General features: G+C 38.5%; 2 protein-coding genes across 5 annotated transcripts in view; one reads left to right on the top strand and one right to left on the bottom strand.

The window, feature by feature from the left end:
- Positions 1-2984, top strand: part of TRAPPC13 (trafficking protein particle complex subunit 13) — a 33605-nt gene extending 30621 nt beyond the window's left edge. For 2 of the 4 annotated variants that reach the window (XM_045794255.2, XM_045794252.2), the window contains 2 exons: positions 1280-1427; positions 1553-2984. In XM_045794255.2, the coding sequence (XP_045650211.2) occupies positions 1280-1427; positions 1553-1660 (256 nt within the window). In that variant the 3' untranslated portion in view covers positions 1661-2984. Of the gene's footprint in view, positions 1-1276; positions 1428-1552 lie in introns of all 4 variants that reach the window. The other 2 variants (XM_045794254.2, XM_045794251.2) reach the window with 1 other exon arrangement.
- The window catches only part of SGTB (small glutamine rich tetratricopeptide repeat co-chaperone beta), a 42042-nt gene continuing 30174 nt past the window's right edge, over positions 2838-14705 (bottom strand). The window contains exons 7-11 of the mRNA XM_045794257.2: positions 10893-11031; positions 10705-10767; positions 7625-7662; positions 7310-7393; positions 2838-6246 (exon numbers count right to left, since the gene is read on the bottom strand). Coding sequence (XP_045650213.1) covers positions 6135-6246; positions 7310-7393; positions 7625-7662; positions 10705-10767; positions 10893-11031 — 436 coding nt within the window. The 3' untranslated portion in view covers positions 2838-6134. The remainder of the gene's footprint in view (positions 6247-7309; positions 7394-7624; positions 7663-10704; positions 10768-10892; positions 11032-14705) is intronic.

The following is a 14705-nucleotide window of genomic DNA, read 5'->3' as shown; positions in this document are numbered from 1 at the left end:
TTCCATGACTCATTATTTGCGTATAACACCCAGAGGGCTTTGAAGCCAGAAAAACCGAGGATTAAATTCCAGTCCTATCATTTGTGGTAAAACTTGTATTATTACTTGGAATGTATTATTAGTTGGGGCATTTTGATAATATTGCAGTGATGAATCCCATCCCAGATAGTCTGAATGTATAATCTTTTAAAATTCCATATCCACTCCAACTTTATCATATAGGAAATATTTATCCTTCAGAATTACAAAAATACCTTCCTCCCTCTGAAGCTAGTGACCTTCCCATGCACAATCATTCCTTTCTCTGTCATAGCAAATTTTTATATAGTTCTTTTAGTGACATTCACATATTGCTATAATTTTTAGCCTCTCCCTTACTAGACTGTGCATTATTCAACAGAAGGGACCATGTCTTACCTAGCACTGGAAATGCATTGCCTGCCGTGTCATGGAAGTTCACTAAACAGCAGCATGCACAGGGTGAAGACCCTGCGTGTATAGGTGTGCTTTGGGATTTTTTGTTTGCTTAAATTTTTTGAGATGTAGTAAATCAATTAATGACCAAAATAAGGAGCCAACTAAGAGGAAAAAAAGAGCTAAAATAGTTGGAAGTAGCCAGAAATGGTGATAGAGCAGAGGACTATACTTTACCTTGAGCCTTCTTAAAGGCTCAAAAATTTAAAAAAAAAAAAATTTTTTTAAACAATGTGTATACCGTCACTGAAAGTTTTTTTTTTTTTTACATGTTTAAGCTAAACCGGTGATATCACTTATAAGCAGAAGCAGTCTTTTCATGTGACCAATCAACAAACCTAAATAATATTTACTTAGAAATCTTGTCATTTTCTGTGTTATTTGCATGGTAAAGGAACATAGGTTAAATAGCGACAAGACTCGGTTTATCTTTTTCTTTCCTATAGAGTACTTAACAGAAATAGAAAACTGAGCAACAAGATTAGACACAGATGTCTGGAAGTCTCCCCGAGAAATGGCAGAGCTGTTAACAGATCAGTACCAGGGAGCCAGGACTCAATAATAGAACCAGAAGGCTTACTATATCCAGACAGGCAGATCAGTCTCAGCCACTTTAAACCCTAGAAGATGCCATATCCTTTTATTTTCCTGATTCTATTCTTAAGTGAAATAAAAATGACATTATAGCTTTTTATTCTCCTGGATTACCCCAAAAACAAATTCATTGGCACTAGTGGAAGAAATGCCAAGTACCGCTTTGTGAAAGGAACAAGATTTATTCCTGTCTTTCTGATTCCTCCAGCAGTGAAAGGACTATGGATCTGGTCTTGGAAATGTGCAATACCAATTCTATCCACTGGTGTGGCATTTCAGGAAGACAGCTTGGAAAGCTACATCCGAGTTCCTCTCTCTGCCTTGCCCTTACTCTCCTGTCCTCAGTACAGGGACTGCAGGTGCGCTGTCTTTTCAGTCATTTCCGTATTTGGGCACTATTAACCCATGGGCATTTACTCTTTCCACATTTTCTCTGGTAATTACGATTAAACAAAAATTCTTGCTTATATCTTTCTCTCAACAGAGTGTCTCCGGCTTAAGACTAACAGACACTTTCTTAAAGAGAACATATGAATATGATGACATCGCACAGGTCTGTGTGGTATCTTCGGCCGTTAAAGTGGAGAGCTGAAGAAAATTTCCAATGTTATGCTTTTCATTGAATTTTGCAGAATTCTCTGTATTTTTGTCACCTTTGTGAAATGATCAAGTCTACAACAAAAATAAGTACCTATTTTAATTTATTTCCTGCCAAAGTTAAAATATTAAATATTTGTTTTGAAAAGAACCATCTACAGATTTTATCTTGTGAGTTATATTTTGAGTGGACATTTGTACGTTTTCTGCACTCAGCCTATTCCATTTTTAGATAACCATTGGACTTTGTTCTCCAAAAGCTCTGTATTTGAGGTTAATTTGTCCCTAGGAAGTATCTGAAACGGGGGGTTAGCAAACATTTTCTGTAAAGGGCCAGATACTAAATATGTGTCTTCGCAGGGAATGTGGTTTCTGTTGAAAATACTCAACTCTGCTATTGTAGTGGGACAGCAGCCTATAGGGCAAAAGAGCAAGCGGTGTTTACAGAAACAGGCAACTGGCCAGATTTGGCCTGCAGGCCATAGTTTGCTGACTTGATCTAAAAGATACAACTGTTTCTTAAAACTTGAGATTCTTATAATACTTTATTTAGAAATTGTCCATTAACCGCAGTTTTTTTCCCTAACTCCTCAGTCAGCAGAAAAAGCTTAAGACAACTAGGATAGTGATCATGTAACCCTATTTTGCTAACACAGTATGAGTTCTCCTCAGTTTTCAAAGTTATTGTATTTGTATGTACCTATGTTTGTGGTTACATATAAACACACATGTCTAAATTCCAGTTACTAACAGTAGATCAGAATTGGTTTAATTTCTTGGATTGTTGATTACTCTATTAACTTTTAACTAAAAATTCTAATTTTCTAATTCCAAGCTAAAAAGTCCTGGGTTTTTTTTTACATTGAAAAATAAGCGACTTATTTTCATAAGGCATATTTAAAGGATTTCCAGCTTCTGCTATTTGATTTTGAACTCTAAATCATGTATTAATACTATAAAACTGTCTCTGTATGTAATCACAGTGATTTACCTCTTCCAGGAACAAAACAGTAAGAAAGTTAAGATTGTAAACAAGTTTGCAACATGAATACAGTTTTGTAAAGAAACCAAAAGCTTATGCTGTTAAATAAAAACTTATTTTGGTAAGTTGAAATTCAAGGATGTAAATATAATTGCTTAAATGTTGGAGTGCATTAAGTCAAATACAAAAATTGGTTTTCTTAAATGCATAATTATTTATTGCCATGACAAATTATTTGGTCCAAAGTAAAGCTATATTCAGAATGAGATTTGCCCCTTAGATTGCACTAATGATGAAATATCTGTGCAAAATAAAGTGCAAGCAGTGTAAAGCTGAAGTCTGTCTTTCTTCCAGAATAAGACTGATTAAATGCTAAGATTTTATAGCCACTGCACTGTGTATTTCAATTGTTTTTTAAGCATCTTCTCATGACTGAACCTTCTGTTTCATTGTCCCAGATTTTAAAAGTAACATATAATGGTCATTTGGAATCTGCTATATAATTTAATTACAAAGTCTCTTTTTATGATACACATTGTCCATTCTTTCGGTAAAGGTTAGGTAATGTTAGAAAGGATCTGTTTAAACCATATTATAAAAATTAGATAAACAATTTGGTACATTAAATGAAAATGTCATTTGCATAAAAAGGACCTTTTAAGTTTTATATACCATCATAACAGCTGCAGCTACTACAATGAAATGTGGTTAACAGAAGCCAATCATTCCGAAGTAGAATATATATAAAGATTTAGTTTAATGTACCCTCGCTCCGGGCAAGCCAGCAAAGTATTTCGGGCAGTCCTTATAATTTTAACAGTAGCAAGCACAATCCAACTGCACAAAACTTCTTGAAATAATTTGCAGTGCAGTGATTGCAAAGTGATGAAGGTATTTGAAGAGCAAAAATGGCTTGAATAGAATGGAAATCCAGATAAGTGGACAGATACCTAGATTGAAAATGTTATAGGTGGTGTATCAACCAAGAAACGAACTAGGAGGTTGAAATGGAAGGAATATACCAGCTTCATGTAAAAAGAATGGCTTACCCCAACTATAGAGTATTAGCAAATCAAGACATTGTTTTTAAGTGTTTTTTCCTCTAATGCCTTTGTCTGAATTTGGTATTAGAGTGATAGTAATAGCTAAATAAAATGAGTTGGAAACGGTTTCCTTTTCTTCTATTTTCTGAAAGAGATAGTGTAGAATTGACAGTATTTCTCCTGTAAGTGTTTGGTAGAATTTACCACTGAAATCATCTGGGCCTGTAGCTTGCTTTTCTGGAGGATATCTATTTCTTCACTGAGCTTTGGTAGTTTTGATCTTACAGGGAATTCATCTGTACATATGAACCTAGAGTTGGTCACTGTATTTTCTGATTATCCCTTTAAAGTCTGGAAGGCTGTGGTGATATCCCCTCTTTCACTTCTGGTACTATTGATTTGTATTTTCTCTATTTCCCTAGTCAGTCACTTAGAGGCTTACCAATTTTATTGATCTAAAAGCATTTTAATGCACTTGAGATAGTTTTGCTAGAAACTTTCTCTTACCACTGGATAAGAGTAGTTTTGTTTTGTTTTGTTTTGAATTAAGCAAGCTCTGCGCCCAACGTGGAGCCTGAACTCATGACCCTGAGATCAAGGGTCCCATGCTCTACCTACTGAGCCACCCAGGCGCCTCAAGAGTCACTAATTTTTAATTATGGATCACCTTTCACTTTTTTTTCCTGAACAGTCCTTTCATGTGAATAGTTAGTACTTCATTCTATATAACATTTGAACACTAGGAGCTGAATTTAACCTTAAGAATAATTAAGTTAGTTTAGGTGGCATACAGGAGATTTAATTCAGAGGGCCTAAAATTTAAGTCCTGCTCTTCTCTGGCCAGAACTATAGATTTATATGGGTCTTCCCTGTAGCCTGAACACAGGCAGTCGGGTATTTGCTGGTCTGAGGAGAAATCTCTAACCTACCGTTGCTCTAAATTAGGGTCCTTGGCAGACCACCTGGTATGCTATTTAAAACGGTGATTCCTAGCCTTTACTGCAGGACCTATGAAATAAAAATTGAAAGTGTGGCTCTCAAACTGCATTTTTAATGAGTTCTTACAGTGAAATTACAGACCCACTGTTCTAATCTCATAAGGGGAAAGACAGGAAAAGTTGGTTTTTAAATTTATAGATACCAGGTCTTTTGAGGAGAATGGTTACAGTAAGGCCCTCACAATCTTGAGTGTTACTGACTTAATTTTATATTACTTTTTCAGTTGTCTATCACAACACTTGTGAAATTATTATGTGTTTACCCAACTTTACCAATTCCATAATTAACAAGAAATTCCAGTAAGAATGGTCTTTCCATCACTGTAGCTAAAGCCATGCCATTAATACTTAATGCCACATTTCTTCATTAACTACTATGAATTCTGATTGAAGTGAAATATTTTAAGTCCCCCGTTATGTTTACATTGCATCAAATTAAGATTAAGCATAAAAGCAACATGCCAAGCCAAATTACAGCAAAGGTTTACATGAACAAGCAATGTTAGTGATAGAAGCTTTTTGTAATCCATCAAATAATTAGTATTTAAAAAATCAGTATTTATATACACATAATTAAATGCCACTTAGAAAATCCTTAACATGAGGGTCAAACCACTGGCTTATTTAAATGCAAATATATTTGAGAGTTTCCATGGTAAAGTCACCACTGGGGAAATTGTGCAAGTTAAATTCCATAGTTATACAAAGGACCTAAACATTACCATTAAGGATTTCTAAATGTATTTTATTATGTACTTAGAGTAACTGGCCATGCTAATGTTATCAAGACCAAACTGCAGGCAAGATTAGTTAAGAACTATGCAGAAAACCTGAACATCCTACCTTCACTCTCTGTACATTCACAGCATCTATCTTTCTTTTCAAAACAACCCTTGCACCAAATGCTGCTTTCTACCAGCTCTTAGTATTCCCTGTTACCCATCAGAACAAGCAGCATTAAAGATAGTACTGGCCCCTGTATCTATATTCAGTCCTGATAGCACTATCAAAATGAAATCTAGACAACAAATTTCTTCTCTCCAGACATGCTGTTCAGTGGTCAGGATATTTCTCCTAAACCAGCATGAGAAACCTTTCCTCTTGGTCATCTCCATCTTTCAAAAAAGTTTGCTTAAGGGAATTTGGAGCTAGAGAGCTCACCAACAAACAGCCCTACTGTTCAATAAATATACTCTGCGATTAGGTCTAATATACAAATATGATGATAAAGACTGGAAAATGGAACCCTGTCCAGTACTATCCTGGCACTCCACAGGGCTACTGATCATTTGTTTACAAAGGAGTCATGTTATGGTCAAGTCTGTTTATGATAAACCTATCGACTAGACAGATTGATTCTTTAGGTGTCTTTGTTTTGGCCACTATCTACAGCAAATACTTAAGAGCCGTAATCGTTTGTGCCCTAGGCTAGGGTCTCTAGTCAAGTCACGAGTGTTCTTCAGTACTGCTGCTGAAGGATCTGCTCCGGATGTGATTTCTAAGTTGCTCTATAAGTTCAGGATTCTGCTGCTGTATCTGCTGAGCAAACTGCTGTCCCCTGTAGTAAAGAGGCAAAGTGGTGTGAATTAGGGACCTTGCAGTCACATCATACCCATGCAAAGAGAACTGCAGGGGATGTGGGTATTACTCAAAGGGAATTTTTGCCATACAAACAAATCGTAGATTCCTGATTTTAGTATCTTCCAGTTACCAATACCTCCATATAGCATTGTTACAGTGCAGTGTTCTTCATAAGAAATAAAACAACCACCCTAAAAAGTGACTTCCTGAAATCAGGGTGAAATCTGCCCCCTCTAGTGCTTTACCACAAACAAGCAAAGGGCTGGATAGTACATGCTTTCATTGAAGGTGCTCAAATATAACACAAGGAATCTTTCTTGTCATCAGTTATGATAGGTGTCACACCAATTCTGGTCACCTACGTAACTGATTTTTACAAAGGCAAAGAAACTTAATACATATTCCTGAGTGTATAACCTTCAACCGTGAGTGTTACGTATCCCTATAATCTTGCCATGTAAAGATCACTGTAAAAATGCAATCTTGTAAGTGGGGTTACATGGTTGCGATCACAAAAAGCAAATGATCCTTGTGTCTTCATATAAAATTTCCAGTGGCAACATGACACACAGATTCAAAAATCAATTCAAAAAGCAGAGTATCTTAAGCAACTTGGGTAAAGTGAAGGTAGTATGCTCAAGTACTGAGAAGATCAGGGAATTCTTTTGGTGATGACATGCACTGAAAAAGTTCAAATAAAATAGTTTCCTAAATTGTCAGGACATTAATGTATGGAATATATGATTTTTAAATATACGAGTATACCTAAATTACTTTAAGCAGATATTTGACTTTCAGCTACATCCTTGAGTAGCTATTCAAATCTGCCAAAAAACTTTTTCATGGGTACAGATCTTCTAAATTCCCGCCCTTCAGTCTGAAAATTCCATGTTATGAACGTTTTTAGACTCAGTAACCAATGAGGCCACTGATACTAATAGTCAAAGAAAAAAATTTTAAAAGAAAGCCCTGGTCCCTTCACTTTAGAGACAAGCTATAAAACAAACTTTTTTACTATTTCTATCTTAAGTAACACTTACGCTTGGATGAGGCTAGACAGGTCAGTTAGTCCCCCAACTCCAGCAGCAGGTCCCCCAATAGCATTTGTCATCATTCCTGACATTCTAGAATAGGCAAGAGATACATCACTGAGATGGGAATATATTCTTAACAAGTAGGATACTGGCTAAGGAGAAGTCAGTTAAATATACCCACGCCGTGTAGGAAGTCAGGCCAAATGTGAATGGCTCTAAATTCTAATTGGCTGGCATTCATCTACCATTTACCACTTATCATTTTGGAGCTGATGTGCTCAAATTAGGAGCCTGGCAGGTGGGAGGGGAAAATATACTTACAGCTGCTGAACTTGAGGATTCTGCATTAAACTTGCTGCCTGGAATTGAAAAATGGCATCTCCCATTAAAGGCAGTTTATATTTAAGGGTCTTTAACAACGATTAAAAAAAAAAAATGAAAGCTAAACCATGTTTGTTCTAACATTCTTTAGAGTTCTTGTGTGCTTTTTTTGAGAGAGAGCACGTGTGCATGAAATGGGGGAGGGGGAGGGGGCATCCCAAGCAGGCTCGGTGCCTGACGCAGGGCTCTATCTCATGACCCTGAGATCATGACCTGAGCCAAAACCAAGAGTTGGACGCTTAACCAACTGAGCCACCCAGGCGCCCCTACTTTTAAACAAAGTGAATGAATGTCAAAAAAGAGGAAGTACTAGGAAAAATGGCATTGAAAATACTTTGCAAATGGGATAACTGGGTGGCTCAGTCGGTTAAGCGTCTGTCTCCGGCTCAGGTCACTTGTAAAACTTTCTATACTGAAAGCATTATCATTTTTTTTTTTTGCCTCAAATGTTCATGTAAAATTTAGTCTAAATCTTTATAGACCATAATAATCAAAATTACCCTCAATGAGGTGTTGGAAAAAGCCATCACTTGCTTTCATTGCCATAAAAAACTGTCTGACTTACTTGCGGACAATTGAGTAACTTTCCTTGAGTCTTGGTTAGGACTGGTGCCTCTGCACCAACACACAAGTACTATCTATGGACGTGACACAGAAAAAGCAGGATTTATGAGCTATAAATATAAAGCCTTTTGTTTCACAATCCTTTTAATCTGATTCTGCAAAAGCTGTTCATCCTCTTCTAGGTTCTAGGATCTAGAAGAAATACAGAGCAGATCCTAGGGCTTTTCTGGTCACTTTTAAGTAAGCAGTCCTCTAGTTGCTTTTTTTTTTTTTTTAATTTATTTATTTGAGAAAGTGAGAAGATGAGTGGAGGGGCAGAGGGAGAGGGAGAAGCAGGCTCCCCGCTGAGCAGGGAGCCCAACTCAGGGCTCGCTCCCAGGACCCTGGGATCACGACCTGAGCCAAAGGCGGCTGCCCAACCAACTTAGTCACCCAGGCGCCCCCCCACCCCAAGTCGCTTTAAGTTAGAAACCCTCTGGTTTCTGCACATCTTGCTCTCTGTAATAACCAAATACGTAAAACTTCATTTACAGGCAAAGCGTTTCCCCTCCCCAGCCTGGGCCTACTTCACATGGGCCAGTTGCACCGGAAGAGAGAGGCACAAGTGCCTGCTCTTTTTTACCATGGTGCTTCTATGCCTCTTCCCCCAGCTGACTAGGCAGGAGTCCTGGCCCTCTGGGAAGGCAGACAGGGGTGCAGGAAAGTTATTTGATGTCTGGTACTATCTCAGTGGTTCTGCATCGGTGCTCTTTGGATGTGCAGATTGTTTACAACTACTCAGGATCTCTCTTGGGTCCCTTCTAAGGTCCTTCAGAAACTCCCACCCCCTCCCCTCTGGGCATTTCTCATCTATCCTCTGAGAAGGGTAATTTACTCTCTGGATGGACACTATGACTTTCCCTTCAGTCCCAAGTTCCTTGCAGTCCCCCTTTGGAGACTCTGTTAGGGTCCTGTCACCTTCCAGGAGGCTGTTCTGGGCAGAAGGCACTGGACTATCTTATGAGCAAGTGTGCTCACCCTGGTCCACAGAAAACACACCTCCACTCCACCGGCATCAGTACAGTTACTTGCTAAACCACACAGCCTTCTTTAGCTGGCAGGTCAGACACCAGCCTACTGTCTTCCAAATGGAGGGCCATCTAGAAGGCGCTCTGAGTGGGCCAGAAAAGCCCTTTCTCTGTGGGCTGGAGGGGAGGGCAGGCCCCCTTCATTCCCTCACACGTGGAAAAAGGCTCTGTAACTCCAATAGCTTTCTCCAAAATCCTCTTACTATCAACCTGACCCTTCTTACAAGTCACACAGTATGTTTTTAACTGCCACCTTTTGCAACACTTCATGTTGGTACATAGCATCTTGAGGGCTAAGACCAATCTGAAACTAAAGTCCATGTTCACATCCTACTACAATAGCATAACCTCAGGCCTAGAAATGGGTAACAATGCTAAAAATGTCACAAAACCTACAAAGAGACATGTAATTGCTGGCATGTAGATAAGAAGACCAACTTAAATGTGATGGGCTCAATCTTGAGACTTGAGAAGAGTTACCAAATTATCTGCAAATCAGTCAAATAATTATTTCTGTGATAATAAAAGCAAGTGGTGGCTTTCCCAACACCTCATTTAGAGTGAGTCATTCAAAAATTAATCACTGTCCACAAAGATTTCTACTACCAATTGTAAACTGCCAATTGCTACAAACCTACTAATTGTTAAAAGACTTCTTTATCTCACTGTGAGCCATCTGTGCATTTCAATTCAAGGATTCCGTGGATGCATGACACATTTTTTTGTAAGAACCGAGAAAGAATACAAGTGGTACTGCCGCCTTCCAAGGGTATGGCATGTGGTAGAAGGAATGGTTCCCAACTAGAAATAATCACTCAACGAGCTTTGTATGCCCAGGTAACATCCTAACCCACTAAAACAGAGTGTCCACAAACTGGACCAGAGCATGTGTGTTTTCAAAAAGATCCATGAGTCATTTTGTTGTTTTGAAGGATGAAATACATACATCTGAAGATTATACTAAAAGTTCAAATAAACTCTTAGGATAGAAAGGAAGCAGACCATGAAAGGAGAGCTTAGGGTACCAAGACAGTCAAACTACTCAGACTTGAATTATTAGAGATCCTCCTAGGGCCGCTTTCATGGAATGATATGCAGACCCTTTTGCCAATTGGATGAAAAATATGGTTCTCTCCCTAGAAAAATGCATATGTGTACATGTATACAAATTTTTTAATACAATTTCAGGGACTCCATGGGCTTCCTAAAGTCTCCTCATGGCTTTCTCACAAAGAGGTACATAGGCAGGTTAAAAACCTGAGCCAGAGGATTGTATCCCCACTCTACCACCACCACCACAAAAGCTCCCTTATTTGTTTCTAAAAGTTTGGGAACCATAAAGCTCTATGGAAAACAAAGCCAGGAGAAGAGAAAAGGAAATATACTCACCATACTTATGAAGGCTGGATTATTTATTAAGCTAGCCATGTCAAAGCTCAATCCAGTTCCTGTCTGTAAAACAATGATATTATTATTTGAGATGAGAATTATTGAGAATTATTCCCACCACTATAATTTGATTATAATAAATTGAGAATGACAGAAAATATCTCCCTCATCTGTCATGAATAACTTACAGGACTGGATACCTCTCTTAACTTCTGTTCTGCTATTTTCAGATTTGACTTATAAGAATCATTTTCAGGGTCAAGATCTAATGCCTTTTGATAGCTTGTAACTGCTTCTTCAAATTTATTTATGGCAGTCAGGGCCAGTCTGAAAAGAATAAAATATAAGAGTATAAGATATATGATTAAAGAACATCAGGACATCACCAACAGTCAAACATCTAGTCTCGGTATCCAATTCGAATCCAGACTACGCTTACTTTATTCACTGTACTATGATTCAGAGGAATGTCACTAAAATTCCTTCTAATTCCAAGATTCTGTAAGTCTGGACTCTCTCCATTACGCTTGCTGTCCTATAAGTCATGAATTTAATGCTTAGAAATAAAACTTACCTACCCTTCCAATTTTAAGCCTAATACATGAAGTAATTGCCTTATGAATGATAAAGCTCCATAGAGATTTGAGCTAACAACCTGTGGCCATTATAATTCCATGATGCTAAAACCATTTTAAGGACTCTGAACTAGATGGGTGCTTCCTAATGTCCCACTTTCTTCCTTCTTCCTAACAGAGATATTGAGTCACAATAAATATCAATTTGCCATTAAAAAATAAAAAATTAAAATGGGCTATGGGGTATCAGTGGACTACCTGTGAAGAAGACATGTTAGCTGTGAAGTAGATAAAATTAGCATCTTTACAACTCAACACATTTTTATCCCAGGCACAGATCAAAGAGTTTGTTATTCAATTTTGTTTTCCTCTACCTAGTTAGAATTTATCAGAAAATTACTTCACAAGTATATAATAATGGTATATATGTATTGAGGTTTATAGTATAGGTTTGTTTTTAACAAATTACTCCACTTCTTTCTTGGATGACTTACCTCCCAGACTTCTGATCAAGACAGAATACAGTGTCTAACCACAGAAAAATTCTCAGAATCGAATTCATTTTCTTCTAGTCAACAATGAAAGATATTTCTTCAGAGTCCTCAATGAATCAACAGTCAATAAATATCTATTGAAACCCTACTGCATACCAGATACTATTTTGTAGTTCACAATAAGAAAGAAAGTCCTTGAGTTTAAGAAAATTCCATCCTACCTGGAAAGATAAGTTATAAACATACAAATAAAATCATAATATTAAAGAGTGGGGGAGCTGCTCAAAAACAGCCACAATGAAAAGACCTGAGTGATGAGTAGAAAGCAGTCACATGAAAATCAAAGGAGGAGCATTCAAAACAGAAGACACGGTAACCACAATGGCCCTGAGAACAATGTGTTTGGTATACTTAAGGAATGGGACAAAAGCTGATGAGGAGAGAGCACAGAATATAAGTGTGGAAAGATGATGTCAGGGAATAGATGCCAGATCATGTAAGACCATGGTTTGGAGTCTGGATTTTATTCTGGATGCAATGGAGTGACAGATCTGATTTATGCTTTAGAACATTCACTCTGGGGGCAACTGGGTGGCTGGTGGCTAAGCGTCTTGATTCTTGATTTCGGTTCAGGTCAAAATCTCAGGGTTGTGAGATTGAGCCCCATGTTGGGTTCTGTGCTGGGCATGGAGCTTAAGATTCTCTCTCCCTCTGCCCCTTCCCCCTTCTCCTCTCTCTCTCACTCTCTCTCTCTCTCTCTCCATCTCTCCCTCTCTCTCGCCCCATCTCTTAAAAAAAAAAAAAATAGAAGAAAAGAAAGAACGTTTACTCTGGCTTTTCTGCAGATGATCAACATGGGTATGGGTAGAATGGCAGCTGGGGCCAGTTATGAAGCTACTGCAGAAGCCTAGGTAAGAGATAGTAATTTAGACTAGGGTTAGAAACAAGATAGCATTGAATGCTTGAGTTCAAGATATATATGGAAACCAGAATTGACAGGACTTGCTGATAGGTTAGTTGTGTCAGGCATGAGTGAAGGATAACTCCTAGGCTTTTGACCTTTTGGCACTGGTAGGTGAATGATGGTACCATTTACTGAGATGGGAAAGATTTAAGAAGGGAACAAAAGTTCTTTGGGGGGCATGTTAGGCTTTAAATGCCTATCAAACAACTAAGTGGAGATGAAAAGTAGTTGAATGTATGAGTATGGAGTTCAGACGTACAACCTAAGAGCTGCATCATCATATACAGTTGAGACTCATTAACAACAGTAGTTATATTCTATCAAGTCACCACAAACAATAAATTAGCAAATAATGAACAACTGCTCCTAGAGGAAACAGAGGGTTGGGCTCCTGTGAGCTTTTGGTCACAACATTTTCACCAACAGATCAAAACATAATCTTATTTTATGTGTGTTCCTTTTTAAAGAAACCTTATTTAATATATATTAATGATTCATTAGCTCTGAACCAACAGCCAACAGCACTAACTCATTTCTGATCAAAAATTACATATTTTCTTTGTAAGGCACGCTGCAGCCTTCTTGTAATTAGGAACACTAGACAACACTTCAGCCTACATTTGGGGGCCATGGTAAATAGGGAAATCAACCACAAAAGGCACAAAAATGCAAAAAAAAAAAAAAAGCTCTAGAAAGACTGTGAAAACGATGTTCATTTATAGCATGAGAGCTAATACAAAAAGAGCATCATCTTACCAGACGTCTGCTGAGAACAGGCATGAGAGGTGACTCAAATCTTTCACCCTTCTGTGAATGACCGCAAAAGCACAGTGAGTACTGATTTGGGGGTTACAAAAAATTTCAGCATGTAGGCAAATTCCTAAGTACTGAATCCATGAATAATGAGTACTGACTGTAGATGGAATTTAAAAGCATGGGACTGGATGGACTAAGAAGAGAGAACAGAAAAATGGCAGCAGCAGAGGAGAGCGCCCTGAAGTCCACCATTATATAGAGGCGGTAGAGAAGGAAGAACCAGCAAGGGAAACTGGGAAAGAGCATCCGGTGAAGCAGAAGGAGAACCAGGAAGTGCGATGTCACAGAAGTGGAGAGAACGAAGTATTTCAAAAATATGAAATGGCACCTGGGTGACTCAGCTGGAAAAGCATGTGACTCTTGATCTCAGGGTCGTGAGTTCAGGCCCCACATTGGGTACAGAAATTACTTAAATAAATAAACTTTAAAAGAAAAAAGTTAATCATGCCAAATACTAAAACACGCGGCAGGATAAGAACACAGATGTGAACACTGGCCTTGGCAAAATACAGACAACTGGGGACCGTGAGCAGGGCCGTCAAAGTAACAGAGATGGGGGCGCCTGGGTGGCACAGCGGTTAAGCGTCTGCCTTCAGCTCAGGGCGTGATCCCAGCGTTATGGGATCGAGCCCCACATCAGGCTCCTCCGCTATGAGCCTGCTTCTTCCTCTCCCACTCCCCCTGCTTGTGTTCCCTCTCTCGCTGGCTGTCTCTATCTCTGTCGAATAAATAAATAAAATCTTTAAAAGAAAAAAGTGACAGAGATGGAAGGCCCTATCAGAGTGAGCGGAGAGCAAATGAAACATGAGGGAGATGAGACAGCAAACACAGGCAGCCACGGGAGCGATTCAGAGAAAGAAGAGCTCGGAAATGGCCTCGCTGGGAAAAGGACAGTTCCAATGGGTGATTTCCTGTGACCTTTCCGCATGGAGTCACTGTCACTGTTAAAGGTAGGAAATCTGGTGTTGCAGAAGATAAAAGAGAGGATTCCAAGCATAAAGTCCTGGAGAAGGTACAAAGGGATGAGATATAAGGCATAAGTGAGGCAAGTCTTAGAAAAGAACCCTTCCATTTGAATAGGAACAAAAGGCAGTCTGGAAGGATACAAATGCAGGTGGACTGGTTGATTCAGAAGCAGGAAGAATACTTTTC

The sequence above is a fragment of the Ursus americanus genome, chromosome 5, assembly GCF_024610735.1.
Source record: "Ursus americanus isolate L20-20 chromosome 5, mUrsAme1.1.p, whole genome shotgun sequence".
In the NCBI taxonomy this organism is placed as follows: Eukaryota; Metazoa; Chordata; class Mammalia; order Carnivora; family Ursidae; genus Ursus; species Ursus americanus.
Note: the sequence above shows the minus strand (reverse complement) of the source record. Positions and strands in the feature narration are given on the sequence as shown.